Source organism: Pseudonaja textilis, chromosome 1 (genome assembly GCF_049901715.1).
Source record: "Pseudonaja textilis isolate UNSWEBS1 chromosome 1, rPseTex1.2, whole genome shotgun sequence".
Lineage (NCBI taxonomy): Eukaryota > Metazoa > Chordata > Lepidosauria > Squamata > Elapidae > Pseudonaja > Pseudonaja textilis.
In genome coordinates, this window is record NC_141990.1 from 325,519,086 (window position 1) to 325,536,973 (window position 17,888).

At 36.4% G+C, this 17,888-nt stretch overlaps 1 protein-coding gene across 1 annotated transcript in view; it reads right to left on the minus strand.

Annotated features, from left to right (window-relative positions):
• LOC113434978 (semaphorin-4E-like) overlaps nt 1-17,888 on the minus strand; it is a 38,850-nt gene that overhangs the window by 8,901 nt on the left and 12,061 nt on the right. The window contains exons 4-9 of the mRNA XM_026698461.2: nt 13,516-13,614; nt 10,105-10,204; nt 8,428-8,538; nt 3,546-3,691; nt 2,478-2,653; nt 197-353 (exon numbers count right to left, since the gene is read on the minus strand). Of these exons, the coding sequence (XP_026554246.2) occupies nt 197-353; nt 2,478-2,653; nt 3,546-3,691; nt 8,428-8,538; nt 10,105-10,204; nt 13,516-13,614 (789 nt within the window). The remainder of the gene's footprint in view (nt 1-196; nt 354-2,477; nt 2,654-3,545; nt 3,692-8,427; nt 8,539-10,104; nt 10,205-13,515; nt 13,615-17,888) is intronic.

Here is a 17,888-nt window from a genome sequence, read left to right on the forward strand (position 1 = left end):
TTTTGATTAAGAAATGACCAAATGAAAAGTACAATTAATCTTCTGACAGCAGCATCTGTTACTTAAATATATTAGCTTGCAGGGTGTGAAAAATATTTTGAATTTGAGTTCTAATTCAAATCTCCCTGTCTTGAGACAAAACCATATTCATACTCAACAAGGAAATGCCTACTCAACGGGGGAAATTGAGACTTACAGCCCCAGGGCGAGGAGTTGGGACATCTCCCCTATACATCACCCATTTCATATGAGAATTTTCCAAAGCAACAGGATCTTTGAAGCTTCCTTTCAGAAAAATATCTTGAATAGTCTCCATCTGGAATGCACAAACAGCTGAAATATCCAACTTTCCCCTTAAATAAAGCACAAAATAGAATTCTGCAATGAACAGCTTTTTTGAAAGTAGGAAATAATCTATTCTAATGCAGAAATGTGGCGAAAAATTTATGTGACCCAATGGAATAATGTAAACATGCTGAAGTTTAGACTGGCTTTTGGTTCCACTTGAGATATATTGCCTAAAACAGATCAAAATTAACTGGTATTGTCCTTACTGCTAGAGGTCATTGCTGCATGCAGTAAAGTGTGGCTAATAGATATCTCAATTTACCAAACTATGAGTAGCAGAGGTCTATGAGTCTATCAGGTAAGAACTATGGCTCATGAAAGATTGCCATTTGAATGTAAGAGGTAAAGAGCATAAAGGAATTAAATGTGTGTTTTGGGTTTCTTAGCTTAAGAAAGCAGACAATAGCTTGCAAAATATTATTACCTCAGATTGCTGTACATTTCTCCATTTTAAAAAATGGTAAGTCACTTACTTGATGACCATACTATTATACTAATCAATCAAATGTTATGACAATATTTAATATGATCAAAGACATATATCTGTGAACAGCCTGATCCTTCAGATCTTCCAACTCATTGCTGTTGAAATTAAATCCATTATCTTGCTGCCTAGTCATTCTCTAGTCTCTCTTTCTTTTCATCTTTCCCAGCATTACAGACTTCTCCAGAGAGCTAGGTCTTAGCATAATTTGTCCAAAGGATAATAATTTGAGCCTGGTTATTCGTGCTACCTTGAGCAAGGACCTGGATTGATTTCTTCTATGCTCCATTTGTCTATGTGTAGCTGATTTATTTCCTCTGTTATTGTGTTGAGCTTTCATACAACTTAAATTCCGTATTTCTCCTGCAACTTTTCCTGCTTGGCAATATCAACAACTAGATGTTTTGAAGGCTCTAATCCAGCTGTGTTATAAATATTACTGGTACCCCAAAAGATTCTCAACTCTTCCTCAGCAGCAAATTGAGTGCCATCTCACCTGGAGGGTCAATTATCCAGCACCTCAATCACTTTACACTATTTCTTCTTTTTAGTTTTCTTGGCATATCTTTCCAGTGCTCTTTCCTCATCTGTCCCAGGAACACACATATACCACAATGATTGGTATCATTGGCATGAGCTGGATTTTGAGTGAAACCTAGCAGCTTAGTGGGTTTTTTACTCCAAGATTCCGATTGCTTTTTAACTCCATCATTAAAGTTTGGGTAAATTTGGGTTAGGATCTAATCTAGGATTGAGGTATCCTTTATTTCTAGAATTATTTTAGCCTTGGAAGGCCAGCAGCTAGTAATAGGGTGATGTCTCTATGTAATGGAGCTGAAAATTTATTTTGTGTGGGTTGAAGGGGATGACTTAAGCAACTTTGAGGGTCAAAGTGGAAAATTTAATTAAACAAACATTAATTGGGCCAGTGGGATGAGCTTTACATTTTAGGTGATCCTGTAGTGAATATATACTCAGTGTACACACTTGTATTTATTTGCTCATCTCTCCCAGGACCATCCCATCCCTGCCATAGTAAGACAAATTAGCAGGATTTGTGGGAGAAATCATAGAATGGTATGCTTATTTCTGGCTATGTTTTTATGCCCCACCCTCATTGAGGCTTAGCATAATATATCAATCTGGCAACTATGGCTTGTTCAGTAAAAACAGAATTCAAAATGTAACTTTGAAAATGTATAATTATTTAATCCTGAGGTCACCAAAATGTGAATTAAATCATTTATCAACCAGTATTCTCTAACAATATTAGGGAATTGATGTCACAAAAGTATTCTCGGCAGTACCAATATGGTGGCCATAAGATGATACAGCAAGTTTTTTTAAAATTCAGGACCACTGATTTAACTGCTGCAGTAAATTTCCCAGTTCAAGCCTCCTGAATGTTTTATAAGAGTTCACAAATCTGAGTGGTTTTGTCCTTTTATTCTTCATGCCATAGTGCAAAAATAATTGAATCAAATGTCATATCTTTATCTTAACTTGAATCTGTATCTGTCAGCAATTATAGATCTTGCTTTAAACTATGGGGTTACCATTATACTTCCTATATACCTGCCCTATATGGTTAATTTTAAGAGGGAGATTGAAAATGTCTTGGGATATTATGGAGAAGAACTCTTACCATTGTTGGGTGAAAATCCCATAAATTATGGTTTCCCGCCAGTTTGAATTCTTGACTACAAAGACATCCTGAAGGATATTAAATTGAAATTGCAGTTCAGGAACAGAGCAGAGTAGGGTAGATTTTAAAAATGAGGTCCATCTTTTTTTTAATGTTCGCTTTCCACCAAGATCACCCTTGAGGAGGAAAAAATCAAATCCTGTTATAAAACTACTTAGCCAAATGTTCCAAATACACTTGTTTTATGAATTTAATACATTATTTCATTGCTTTATGAAAATAAATGCAGCAGTTTGGTAAACACCTGAAAAATGAGTCTGTAATAAATCCAGAAGATGCACCAAGAGAACCATGAACAGGAAAAATAATCATAATTGATTTGGAACTGAAATGTCTGGATGTTTAATTCACTAAATACTAAACCTGTACAAAGCTGCAAAGGGTCACTTCACTTCAGAAAATGAAACTTCCCTTTCTTTAAATTTAAACCCACTTCTAGGAGCTGGTATGCCATGTCAAAGCCTTCAGCAATCTTTTATGCATATCTGCATTTGCAGAGACAAATTTTTGGCCAAAGCAAAGAAGCTTGCCCTGGTGCTTCAGCTGATGCAGGTTTTAGGAGTTCTCTCAATTCTGATCTCAATTCTGCATTGAGGCATTATTTCACCATTTTGAATTAAGCTTGGTGAAACAAAGGAGCACCGCTTCACACAGCCATACTAAGCCTTTTTCAGGACTGGGACATCTTGAGTAGGGAAACATTATGTATACATATGTAAGATCTGTTCTACAGAATTTTAAAAGTTCTCTTGATGGTTAACTGAGAGCTAGCTGCCTGTCTTCCTTCCTCTTAATACAGTAGTATGTAGTATGTACAATAGGAAAAATTGTGTTCTCAAGACAAAGCCAAAATAAAGAGCTCTCTTTTTTAAAGAGATGGGGTACAATTTCTTTCTCTTAATTCTGTTTTCTCAATGAAAAGATGAATCATTTCCCATCATCCCAATATCTCCACTGACTCCATTTTTCAGTCTAATAGAGAAGCAAATAAGGAATTCAAACACGCACTTTGCAGAGTTGAGCTACTCGTGACACCCGAAGTTTATCATAGAACTCAAACTCAGTAGCAGTTTCCGTGAAGAACACATAAATTCTGTCAGAGTCAGAGACTGCTTCATTCTCCTGTATGAGTTCCATATGAACAAAAGTGGGTTCTGGAACATATAAAAATAAACAAGATTGCAAAGAAAATCCAGTAATTTTAGATTTTTTATTGTGATGTAATCTATAGTTTTAGCTAAAGACAGGGAATATTACTAAGAAGCCATTGCTATTCCATTTTTCTCTTTAAAATAATCAAAATGTCCAGTAAAATGTGGGAAGTAATGATTTTATGAATTAAAATGTTGCAATTTAAGTCTTTAAAAACATAATAGTCAAATACATCAAAGCTCAGCAGCCTAGCACCTAGCTCCTGCATTGGCCAAATATGGCTTTGATTTTCACTTTCCTAAAAATACCATTTATGTTTTCTGTCCTAATGTATCAAACAGCAACCCATTTGGCCGGATTGCTTTTTCCTTCCCATCACTCACCTCTTTATATACAGCTGGGTGTCTTTATTTAAACCAATGCACAATCTATTAGTAAAGTATACATTTTCAGCAGGTACTGAAACCTGCATGAGTTAAAATGAGGACATGAATTACCTCATGGTGATATTTTAAATCCTGGCCTTTGCGCATATTTGCTTGAGTCCGTCCCCCTTTCCAATTTTACTTCTTAAAAATTAGGGCACAGCAGAAATTAACACAGATTAACATAAGGCACCCAGCTATAACATGAAAGATTAATCTTTTATAAGAAGGATAATGTGTTATTACTGAAATTAAATGAGAGCAATTTTGCCCTTTTTAACATAAAAGAACTTTATACAAACTAATTAAATCTCCTTGCATCTTGCTTCTGTCACAAAAAGAATAAGAAGTCCTGCTGGCAAGTAAAACTGGTGAAAAATAAGCCTGTCACTGGAGTAAAGAACTTTATTTATGGGTTAATTATCTGATTTTGAAGCAATTAAATGAAATAAGTTTACAAATTATAAACTATCAGTGATGGAATCCTTGGGAGAACCTTGATATCATGCTAGAAGGTTATAATTAAATTTAATAAATAAGTATGCCATTTTTCCTAAGAGTAAAGGACACACAGTTCGCCCTACTCCTTCTGGCAGTTTAGCTTAGGAGAGTCAACAAAGCAATCTGTAATTCAGATACTATGAAAGAAAATCAGATAGCTTTGATAGGATTTAAAATGCATTAGAGATAATTGAGAGGAGATCTGAGGAAGGAATCCAAGGCAAGGCAGAGAAGAAATGATGGAGTCAGTCCTGGCTAGAAAGAACTTGAAGGAAAGTCAGGTAGGAATATGGAACTGAGTTCAAAAGAGCTAATCAGAAACACCCCTGAAGGAATATTATTGTGCTAAAGATCTGGAGAAGTCTAGGTTAGGGGAAGATAATGAATATCAAAGATATAAGCAAAAGGTATATTTAAAGGAAGCAGGCCAAACCAGGCAGTTTTCCGAAAAGCAAGAATCTAGCAAAACAAAAAGTGATGAACAAGCTATTTCACTAAACATGACAAGAATATTTATGGAAAGAGGCTCAACAAAAAGGAACAGGATCACGTTGTAGAGGAGATGGATGGCATACAAATTTAATAAATAAATAATAAATTAAACAAAGTAAGTAAATAAGTAAGCATGTAAATAAATAAATAATAAAAGCTTGCCAACGGATAAGATCCTCATGTCTGGAAGTAATTCTCTGACTACTGGAGCAGAGCAAAAAATTTCATCAAGCAGGTCTGAGCAGTAATATGTGATTGTATTGAAGCCTTCCAGAGGTTTGGCAATTGACATAGCCACACTGAAAGTGTTGGAAAATATGAACAAGCAATCGAATGATGCCCAGATAATGACTGATAGATGTCTGCCTCAGAAAAAAAGACTGTTGATTGCTAGTATTGTCAGCATTTCAAATGACAGTTTTAAACCTGGATGACTCCAAATAGACACCACGTTTGAACTGACTATGGGCCATCAATGTCAGCTCTTAGTGGCCATATAGAAAGACTCCCCCAAGACGATCTGTCTCCAACCTAGCCCTTTAGGTCTTCTAATAGTGAGCCATCACATACATCTTAACCCATTTTTATTTATTTTTAAATTTATTACTAGATTTGGAGACTCAGTCCCAAAATACATTGGGGGCTTTACAATAGAGAGAAAACCCAAATATTAAAAAAATATGTGCATCAAGAGCAGTGAAACAATAAAAAAAATCTCAACCAAACCTAATAAAATATCAGTATCTTGAAACCAATCAAACCCCCCACCCCCCAAAAACTAACAAAGGTTTGGCATCCACCATAGCCCCAGCCCTAGGAACAGAGCCATGTTTTAACAACTTTTGGAACAACTGGAGGATAGGAAACATATCAATCTCCAAAATCAGCTCATTGAGGGGTGCGGGGACAGATACTCCAACAGAGAAGCTACACTGCCTAGGTCTGGCTAGATGACATTACTTGACTAAAAGGATCTGAAGTGTCTTCAATCTCATTAAGCAGACATAAATTATTAGAGATAGACCCCAGATAGATAACCAGGCTCTAAGCCATATAGGATTTCAAAGATGATAATTAGCAATTTGAATGTAACCTGGAAGCCAAGTGGTAACCAGTAAAGCTCACAAAGCAGGAACACACATGGATGTAATATGATGTACTCCCCATTGCCCACATTGCTGCATTATGGACCAGCTGTGGCTTACAAATGGTCTTTTAGAATAGTCCTGTGTAGAGCACATTAATTAGGGCATCAATGTCTGAAAGACCTCTCAGTCTAGGAAAAGGTACAGCTGAAACACTTGGTGGAACTTATAAAGGGTCTCCTGAATACACATGCCACTGTTCTTCTTTGAACAGGAGCTGGTCAGATTTCTGACCATTAGTCTTAATATTTCTACCTGCCCACTCTCCACCTCCATGCTTCTTCCCACCCCAGTCCCTATCTTCCAGACGGAGTCACTCACACTTACACCCACATGCATTCACATGTTCATCCATGGCACTCCCCAGGATCCCAAGTCATTCTAGTCCCGGTCAGCTGTTTTTGCCTTAGAGCCCAGCAGCAACAGCTCATGGCCTGAGGAAATCTTACAGTGCTCAAGCTCCCCAACCTTCCACAGGTGTGCAGAGGATTTAAAGTTCCATACCAGTATATCAACAGAAAAAGACTAGGCCCTAGTACAGATGAGGAACCTGTGAACTTAAAACTTGAACAAGAGTCAACAACATGGGCCACTCTCCCAGGCCAAAAGCACCCATGAGACTATCAAGGAGCTGGCAAAGAGTACAGACTCCACCAGAGTCTGAGACAGTATTGGATCTTGCTTGATTACATTATATTACCTTGCCATCCCAGCCTCTTGCTTTGCCAGCCTTGCTCACCTTGCCATATTGAACATTACCCCTGGTATTTGACCTATGACAGCTTGTCAAAGAACCACACAATGCTTCAAGCCTCAAACTTCTTTGTAGCCTTTCCGGTCCCTAGCAGGCCTTCACAACTTATGTCAAGTAGCTTCACAACTTATGTCAAAAGTCAGTTGGTTCTGTCCTACTCTTGGCAACTGTATTTACAATATGTATCCATGGTACTGCTGGCTCCATTGACTCCACTGGTGCTGCCAATGTTGCTGATTCCAGTTCACACAAGTCCAGAGATCCCAAATGTTCTTATAGCTCCTAATCAAAGTCTCAGATGCCTCCATCCCCAGTCCAGAGTTAAAGCTATACTGGTTTCTGGTCAAAACTGTTTTTGACTTTAAGACCCTCATATGGTTCCTGCAGCACTGCCTTCTCCAAGTACAACTGATTTATCAGATACACTCATTTCAGATGGAAACACTATGGATTCCCACTGCATAAGTGACATCAACATAGACTTGAGGAAGGTGAATTTTAGTGATGGCTCCTACCTTATAGGAAAGCCCTCTCTCCCCACCCAGAACATATTGATGACTACCTTGAGTCTATTTTAAGGAGGAGTTTAGATGGAGTATTCTGAATGTATTTAAGATTTATTTATTTATTTACAAGACTTATATAACCACCTATTATAAGAAAATCTGGCAAGCTACACAAACAAATAAAAAAACCAATAAAACCAAAATATGGTGCCTCAACTATGCTTCTCTAATACATGGCCAAGTTCTAACCTCACTCTATCCCAAAGCTTGATAACCTAATGTAAATTGGCATGATTTAATAATCGTGGACCATCATTTGATACTTTACTTTGTTTTTATGTATATAGATTTGTGTTGTTACGGCTGTAAAATACCATGCCTCTGGATTCTGGTGGTATATCAATATCAGAAATCAATAAATAAAATATTCTAGGTGTATTCTAGAGTGTTCTGAATAAGATTTATAGAGCAATTAGCCAACTTGTGAACCAAGAATGAATGGAGATGACAACACGCCCATTATTTTAATATTTTCTAAAACAGCCCTTACTCCAAAGCTCTCCAACTAAAATCTGCAACAATTCTATTATATAGCTGTTTTTGTCTAAAGACTAGGTTATAATTTTGGAGTATTGTCTTGAGCTACATTTATTCCTGATAAAATCAGAAAAAAGACTTCTTGTTTCAATAAAACATTACTTACTTATTAAGCTACTACTGTAACTCCAGAATTCTCCTTATAGTGTTATTTTCTCATCAGGCAAATTTGTCCTAAGCTGACAAGTTTAATTGTATATTAAAAAATTGGTTTGTGATAATGTGACACAGGCAGCTGAGATCACAGTAAAAACTGACTTGCAAAAAAAGCCCTACTGTACACCATTTTCTTCATTAATTTTGTACAAAATGTCTTACCATTAAGCCAAGATGCTTTATATTCTGTCCTTAAGGGATTCCTGAAACTCCTCAATATAATTGGCTCTGTACCCAAGAAGTTATTTGAAGTGGCTGTATAAAGTGCACCATCTGAGACAAAGCAAATAAAAAGATGTGTCTTTTTAGCCCTGCCACAATTTGCAGGAGATGGGTATATTGTGTGTGCTATAGCTCAAGGATAAATATAGCAGCAATAGCATAGAAGACACTAGTGTGAACCATGTCAAATCCCATATCTGGGCCACTACTAGAAATGGCACCTTCAGAATTTAATACCATGCATGCACGTTATGGAAAGGTCCATGATCAGCATAAACAATATGATGCTGGATTGCTTTTCCTTTAAAATAAAAAATATAAATAGATTAAATATGGTTGTTTAGCATGTGAGTAGCCTAAAATTAGTTTGAGTTAGAGCAATTCCCCCACAGAATGATGAACCATGCACAACAATTAAATCTACTTAATCTTATTTTAATTTAGCAAATAAATGTTGCTATAATTAATGGCAAGAAATAAAGGAAATAGAAGAGGAAAACCACCGATAAAGATTGATATGTAGTATCAAAAACAGAATAGGAATTTCATTAGAAAATCTACGTATCATTAGAAAAACTATACTTTTGTAAGACAGGTCAGGATTATAAGTATTCAATTGCTAGGAACTGAATCTGACTCAATGGTATATAACCAACCAATACATAATAAATAATATGAATACAAAAAGCCATCCTTGCATTAAAAAAGTCATTACTGCAAGTCCGACAGCATAGCTTTCTTCATCTTAATATGAAAATACTAGTGCCAACATTAAGGACTGGCAAAGTCAGTCCCTCCTACTCTATATCATCATCTTTTCCTCCTTATTCTTGAGCTTACTATTTCTCCTTCTTGCTACTGCTATCTGTTCAACTGTGCTTGAAGGTGACTTGGCACTGACAGGAGCAAGAAAAATGGACTGAAGTCAGAGAATAGAGACAGCTACAATGAAGACTATGTGGAATTACAAAGGAGGTGGGAGGAGAGTTGAGGGCATTTTGCTTAATAGCTATGTACAGCCTTTAGCTGAGACTGACACTTTGACTGCTGTCAGCAATTTAGCTTGCATTGCAAACATATGGCTGACAGAATGAAGCAGTGGTCAAACATATCAGCAAGTTCCAAAAATAGAGAAAAACAAGCAGCTAAGTTTAAAAGGCTACATTGATTGTCCAATGACAATAGAAATTGGTTGAAAAGAGTCTTTGTGTAAAATATCAGCTTCTTCTTTTTTAAAAATTACTTTTTATCCAAAAAGCTGCTGCTTGCAGAATAGGGTAACATCCTTTCCCCCACTATAACCTTGTACTTCATTTGAAATCTACAGTATACAGAAAAGAACAAAGGCTGTAAGAAGACAAAGTTGAAAAAGAATAAATATGTCATTAGAGTCTTTTTTTAAAAAATCCTACATCAGCCAGCTATTGAGGAAGAACTGATATACTGTACAGGCAGATTGCATATGCAATTAGTTTCTAAACCAGCCTTTCATTCAAAGACTGATAAGCAACATCACATCTGAAATATATTCACTCTAATTTGAGTAATCAGTGCTTGACAACCATGACTAAGTGAAAAAGATATTAAGACATTTTGCAGGGCAAGGAGAAAACTTACCAACCATTAAAGAGGCATAACTCACAGTTGGTTCATATGGACATCTTCCTCTGCTGTCTGTAGCTCTTGTATACAACTTTAATTTCATATTGTCAATTACCTATTTTAAATAATTCCCAGAGAGCAGATGTATTAGTGACAATGTTCATACTTCTTGCTAAATCATGGTTTCCTTATCCATTAAAAGGTAAAGACACCTTGACTCCATTCAACTTCCAGCACGAATCTGGATGACTTTATATGAAGGCAAAAACTAAGAAGGTTCTACTGAGAAAAACCTCAGGACTGAAAACTAGGATGTTCTCCATATTCTGATGCTATAAAAATTATGGTTATCAAATGGTTGAGTGGAAAAATCTAAGAGATCAACTGACAGTAGTCCATCTGCCATTTCCACTAGCTGTCAAAAATCTATCCTAATTTTGCTGCTGATTGGAGTGAATGGAGTGTGAAAAAATCCATTCCTCTGAATCCATGTCCATCCACCAGCCAGATTTCTGTTAAATGTAGAGATCTAATACACTCTATACTGTTCTAAGTGAGAATCTGATCATAAAAAAAGAATAGAAGCCTTATTCATCAGACAGTATAACTAACTTATAATGGTTTGAACAAAAAAAAGAAAAAAAAACTTTGCATATGTTGACAACAAGAATTCTTTATGTGCAAAAATGGAAACATATTAATCCCCACAATGGAAGAATGGATGGAAAAACTGATGGAGCTAGCAGAGATGGACAAATTAACTGTTTGAATCAAAGAAAAAATACATCCAGCTTTTTTCTACTTGGAAAGTCTTCAAGACTTTGTGTTTGAGACAGAAAAAATTGAAATTCTAACTGGGATTTGCTGATTAGATAGGTTTGTTGTTATAGAAATGACTAGTTTATAGTTAGTATGTAAAAATAAAAAATTAGTATGTAGTAGTTAGTATGTAAAAATAAAAAATTAAGGCTTGCCTTACTGTTTTTATTTTATTATGCAGAAAAAGGATGGAAGTTAACACTTTTCTTTGCTTTTTCCCTTCCCACACTTCTTTTTTCCACATTTCCCTAATATCTTTATTTTCATTTGTATTTTATATTATAATTTAAAGAAAATTATATTTTTAAAAGAGAAAAAATATACAGCTGAATACCTAAAAACAGCTCACAAGTGATGCAATCTATGTAAGGAAGCTGTATGACTCCAAATTTTCTATGGCCCTTATGTCTACTTTGTCTAGTTGAACAGAAGGACAGCAGATAATGGAAATTGTCCAGTTATGAACAGTTTTCTGCAATGAACAGTTTCCTGCAACTGTAATCTTAATAAAAACTTTTGTTCCAGAGAATATTATTATTAGAATTATTAGAAGTTATCAAAGATGGTTTTAGTAAACTGAGTGAATTGATATGTGAAAATAAGTCTCCTAGAGATCCAAAGAGGTTACCGTAGTACTAATAGAAGTATGATACTTATCTGAAAAGTAATGTGTAAAACGTTAAGATTTAAATGAATATTAATATTAATGATAGAATTGAATTGGTATGGATTGTTGTTTTAATTATATTATACATTTATAATTTCTTCTTTTTTCAATACAGTCTGTAGTTTTAGAATGTACCAAGCAGAATCCGAACGGAAGTTATGTATTATATTAAGTGCTATAATTTTAGGGGAAAGATATATAGGCGTAATACAGTGATTACAGGAGAAATTTTGTTCAATGAGAAAAGATAGTAGACAGTTGAAACAGGACAGACAAAGAATATAAGTGCAATGATTTGAATTGAGATGAAATAAATAAAATAAAATTAAGAAAGTTAAAAGAGGGGAGAAGCTATACAGAAAATGTAGAATAGTAATAAGATATGGAATGGAATATAAAATAAAATGAGTCACTAATACATCTGCCGTAGTACATCTTCTTTCCATACTGTTCTAGAATTTATCTCATTCCACAGAGAATCTGTAATCTTACATTATCAGTTCACCCTTTTAAGGTCTAAGCTGGCACTCCAACCCCATTAATTTTTCTTGAATTGAGTTTTTAAAATTGCAGAACTTTTGTGAAGATGCTATTTTATCACCTACATTAGGAGGAGATGTCATTCATCACTAAGTGGAATTTCTCTGGAACAGGAGACTTGGGAGAATACTAAAAAAAGTTGGGAGGATGAGATATAACACCTACTATACATGTTTTCTAGAGGGTATTCAGATTTTTTGATCTTGGCTCTCTGATACGAAAGGTTGTAACTGCCCCATTTAGTATATTGTCCTAGTCATTACTGTTCCTGTGAGGCTGTTACTGTTTTGTGAGGGACATGATCCCATCCCATGAGAGGTATCTCCTTTGACTTAGGGAGAGGAATGTGATCTAAAAGAACAAGAAGACTGGGAACTTATTCCTAAATTGTAAGCCTTTTTCATAACATTAGCAAAACATTTTTCTTAATAGCTATTAATATCATCCATTTTTCCATTGTGGGGATTAGTGATATTCCCAATTTCTGATAGCTATGGGTTGATTAGTTAGTTCAGATAACATGCCAAATTAAAATTGTTATAAAGAATTCTAACCTATCAGGAGAAAGCTAGTGTGCTGGTATGTTCTATTGAACTCTTCTTGCTTCCTGGAAAATCTAAAGCAACAGATTATATTCAAAGGTTATTCATAATTTATGACCTTGCTTGTTTAGGGTAACATAACAATTCTGATAGCCAACTAAAAGAAATAGGATGAATATGGTTGGATGAATATTTTTTATCTTTTATAAATAGTACCATTTCCTCCATGGCTACTAAGGTTTTAACAGGGTAAAGAAAAAGCTTGCAATGGACAGTCCTAATGGTAGTCCTCGATTTACAACAGTTCATTTAGTGACCATTCAAAGTTACAACAGCACTGAAAAAAGTGATATGATCGTTTTTCACATTTACGACCATTGCAGCATCTCTATGGTCATGTGATCAAAATTTAGATGCTTGGCAACTGGTTCATATTTATGATGGTTGCAGTGTTTCAGGGTCATGTGATCACTTTTTCTGAGTTCTGACAAGCAATGGAGAAGCCAGATTCACTTGACAACCATGTTACTAACTTAACAACTACAATGATTCACTTAATAACTGTGGCAAGAAATGGTCAAAAAATGGGGCAAAACTCATTTAACAAATGTTCACTTAGCAACAGAAATGTTGGGCTTTATTGTGGTTGTAAGTCGAGAGCTACCTGTACTTGCTTTTACAAACCTTTGACATGTGTATTCTACATTAGTTATTTCTAGAATTCTTATGCTATTTTGAAGCTCCCTCTGTGACTCAGAAAGTGGCTTAAGATAAATACTGTGAATAAATAAGAAATTCCTTTGTTCCCATAAGTATAAGACATAGTGCAATAATCCAAAAAATATGCCATTAACTTACCATGTAACGACAAACTGGATGAAATGCATTTGTTCCACATACATATAAATTTGTTGCATTTATCTTATGTACAACAAGTATATAATTGTTGCATTCTGCCTGAAAAATGCACACAAATGATTAACTTCAAAAAAATGCAGTTATATTCTCAACCTTATAAAACTATATGTTGTTGAACGTAAGCAAAGACTGGCATTGTAAGATCCCTAGGCAGAAGAACAATGCTTTTCTTCTGGAGAGAACACAGGTTACACTTTTCCAAGAAAAGCACTGATAAATGGTGCAGTTATGTAATTTTAAGACACTGGATGGGCAGGAAAATTCTTTACATGATAATGCATTTTAATTTCTCTCTTCAAAATGTATTAAATCACTTCTAGTGTAATTTAGACTCTTTTACTAATTATAGGGCAGGTGTCAGCAACCCATGGCTCTGGAGCTGCATGCAGCTCTTTGGGCCCTTTGCTATGGCTCCCTGTTGGGTGATCCCATCACTGGCTGGTCCCACCCCTCACCCTTCCCTCCAGGGGTGGGATTCAAAGTTTTTAACAACTGGTTCTGTAGACGTTCCCAGGGGGAGAGAGAGAGAGAGAGAGAGACTTTTGGCTTCATGCAAGGAAAGCAGCAGAAGCAGCAGAAGTCTTTATTTCCCTCCCCCAAACTCTGCCAGAATGATGCATCCTCTTGGAGCAGGATGCCTTGCAAGGTCCCAAAGACTCGTTTCTGGCAGAGTTTGTGGGAGAGAAAGAAAGGCTTTTGCTACTTTCCTTGCGTGCAGCCAAAAGCAGAAGAAGAAAGAAGCCTGGTAGCCAGGCAAGTGGGGCAAGTTTCCCCCCTCTGCCCTTTCCCCCTCCCCTACCTCTTGTTGTATGCAATGCAAGTGATGCAAGCCTTGTGTTCCCATAGGCACAGTCTTGTGTTTCTGCACAGACTGGATTAATTGCTTTGCGGGGTGCTTTGGGGGTGACATTTCTCTGCGGACCACCACAATTTTCTTGCGGACCACCAGTGGTCCCCAGCCCACTGGTTGGCAACCACTGGTTTAGACTGTCCATTCATATCTTCTCTTACTGAACACATTCATAAATACTAGTAATAGCCAAACACTACTTCAGTAATTAAAATGCACATTTTATCAAGCCCCAACGTTAAAAAATCCCATTTTTATAGCGCTTTGTAGTGAAATGCTTTACAAAATGACAACTGGTGATAGTATTTGAACAATAATAAAGAAGGCTGGACACTACCACAAGAAACCAACCTCAACCATGCAGCATAAATGTTTAGTGACCGATAAAAGAGAAGTAAACAACACCCCAATCAAGAAACTGCCAAAGAGCCAACAGTAAACAGTCCAAGCAAAAAAATGTCTAACCCCCACCCCCACCAACACTCACAGAGTAAGCCGCCAGAATATAAATTGACAGCACACAACTACTAGCACTGATGGTGTTACCTAGTTTGGGTAATGCTAATCTGCAAGAAAACAAGCAGCTCAAAGAGCACCAAGGACCTTTATGTTTAGATACAGTACTAAGTGGATAATATGATTTCTTCATTATTACCTGTTCGGCAAGTCCATCTATTAACCACTACTGAAATGGCACGCTAACCAACACACAACCAAACACTGTTCTTTAACACTGCAATCCAATCAGTTCACTCTTGTTGATGGCAGTTTATTTGCCCTGAATGCAAAGACAATTTATAGCAGACAAAACTAATAGAAATACGAGGCTACCAAACAGTCTTATATATTCACTTTAAAATAAAAGGAAGAACTCCAAACTTCCTGTAACCTGGTCCAATCTAATGAAAATATTGACTTCAGACACCAACTTCAGCTCATATCTCTTTCTCCTGAGATAACAAGTCTCCAGTAGTCCATAACACAAGACTATCTGAGAACTTAGAAGAGGGTAATGATGTACAGAGGGAGCACTTGTTTTCTTTTTAGGACTGTAGAATAAGTTTTGAAAGAAACATTCAGACTTTCTCCCAACAAGGGCTACTCAAGGAAGAGAATTACTGGCCTGCAGAAATTAGTTTTTATTTTAAGGCCCAACTTATCAGTCAGGGATACAAGGGTGGATAACTGGAAGATTCCAAAGAGCCTTGTGTTTTGGGAGAACAACTGTTAAATTTCAAGATTAACATTTGACTGCAGAAGATTGCATCTCAAAAAGGAGCCGTTTTCAAAAATTATAGACAACTTTTAATAAGATGGGCTCATTGGAAATTCCAGAAATTGATTAGAAATTTCCTGTCATAGCCTTCAGGACCAGGGATGAGGAAACTGACTTCAATATGGACATTTTCTTTTATTTAAAGATATAGATTGAAGGTAGGATTGAAGTTTCATACAGCCATACCTTCTAAGGAGATGAAAGTCAAAATCGATTTATTTTCCCAGTTTGTAACTTGTAAAATATATGATTGAAATTCTCATTTTACCTAATATTTGCCCCATCATTCTTTTAGATGGTACAATGCAGGGGGATGATTATATCCTATAATTTGGAAATTAACTGTTGATGCAATGTATTGTTCATCTTTTCTGAATCTGTTCTAATATATCTGAATCTTTCTTAAAATGTAATATCTCATACAGGACATACTATTTGATGAATGGCCTGACCAAGAAAGAATAAAGTAGAATTGTTAATTTTCATGATTTGGAAGCTACTTTTCTATTAATGAAATCCAAAGATTTGTCTCCCTTCTTTGCAACTCTGATTTATTATCTGTTCTACAATTCTGTGGGGAAAAAAACACATTCCTTTCTGATTTTCTGAATGTTTCAACTTTGTTATTAAACATTACGAGATCTTCATGGGCTCCAACTGACTTAAACATGGAGTATGAGTGAACTAATGACACCAACATTTGGTGCCTGTTTCATTGACTTTTCTTGATTGATTAAATTTAAGTAATTATTTAGTAATTCTATTTCTACTCTGCTGACGATTTCCAATAGATGTTTTGGGATAATTAATTATTCTGGTTCTTTTTCCTTGTGTTACACAATTAGAATCATAGGGCTGGAAAGGACCTTGGAGGTCTTCTATTGTAGTCCACCCTCTGCCCAAGGCAGGAGTCCCTATACCATCCTGTAGAAATGGTTGTCCAATCTTGTCTTGGAAACTTCCAGCAATGGAGCACCACAACTCCAGGAGGCAAATTGTTCCACTGATTCCTTAAATTCAGTTTTATTCCCTGAGTTATACAATATCTACAAGAAACCATTGGGGAAGATGATGTGTCTTTCATGTTTTCCAACAGTGTGTATCCATTGCCATTATACGTAACTGAGTCTATCCAGCTTGCTGCTTTCCTTCTACCTTTCCCAATGTAAAAGTCTTTTTCAGAGAGTTAGTCTTTGCATAATGTATTTGAAATAGGATAATTTGAGTGGACAATTCTAGATTGATTTGTTCAATTAACCATTTGTTTGTTTTCTTGCAGATTCTTAGGAATCTTCTTCAATATCAAATTTCAAAGGAATCAAACCCTTTTTTTTTTTGCACTTCTTTAAAGTATAACTTTCATTTGCATAATGTGTCACAGTGAATAGCACTGCTTGCACTATTTTGAACTTTACAATAGAATATTATGACATCCCCTGGTGCAGTCTATGTATTCTAGAGATGGTTGTGACTCAAATCAGTTAAGTGGTTCTTGGCTTCACTATTGTCAATATAAGCACAGATAATGAACTGGAGTGCCTTTTATCAGTTTAAAATGACATATTAGCACTGAAGCTGTCTAGATAGGTATAATCTTACATCAGTTATATATTATCTAATAAAGGGATGGCTAATTACAGATATTAGTTAATATGATCATGGCATGCTAATGCTTCCTTGGTCTTAATTTAGCATATCCTTCTTCTTCTTCTTCTTTTTCTTCAGCGTTTGTCTCGCGCTCGGGCGAGGTCCGCTAATGTCCTTGAGTACTGCTTCCACGCCTCTCTGTCTGCCACGTGTGTCGGGTCTGCCTTCGCGATCTCTAGATCGGCCTTGATCGTGTCCATCCAGCGTTGTTTAGGTCTACCACGCGGTCTCGCTCCTCCGACAGTCATCTTCATTACAGATTTGATGATGGATTCTTCCTTGGCGCGCTCACGTGGCGAACCATCGTAGCCGGACTGCCTCATGACCGTGGGGATGGGCACGGCGTTGAACCGTCTACGCACTTCTTCGTTCCTGACGCGATCGGTAGGGTGAGGCCTACCGACCATCGGAGCATTCGCATCTCCATTATCTGGAGTCTGCTTTCGACTTCTTTGGTGAGTCGGCCAGCACTCTGCGCCGTATATGGCCACGGGCGCACCCACAGAGTTATAGATTTTCGCCTTCAGGTGCATCGGCATC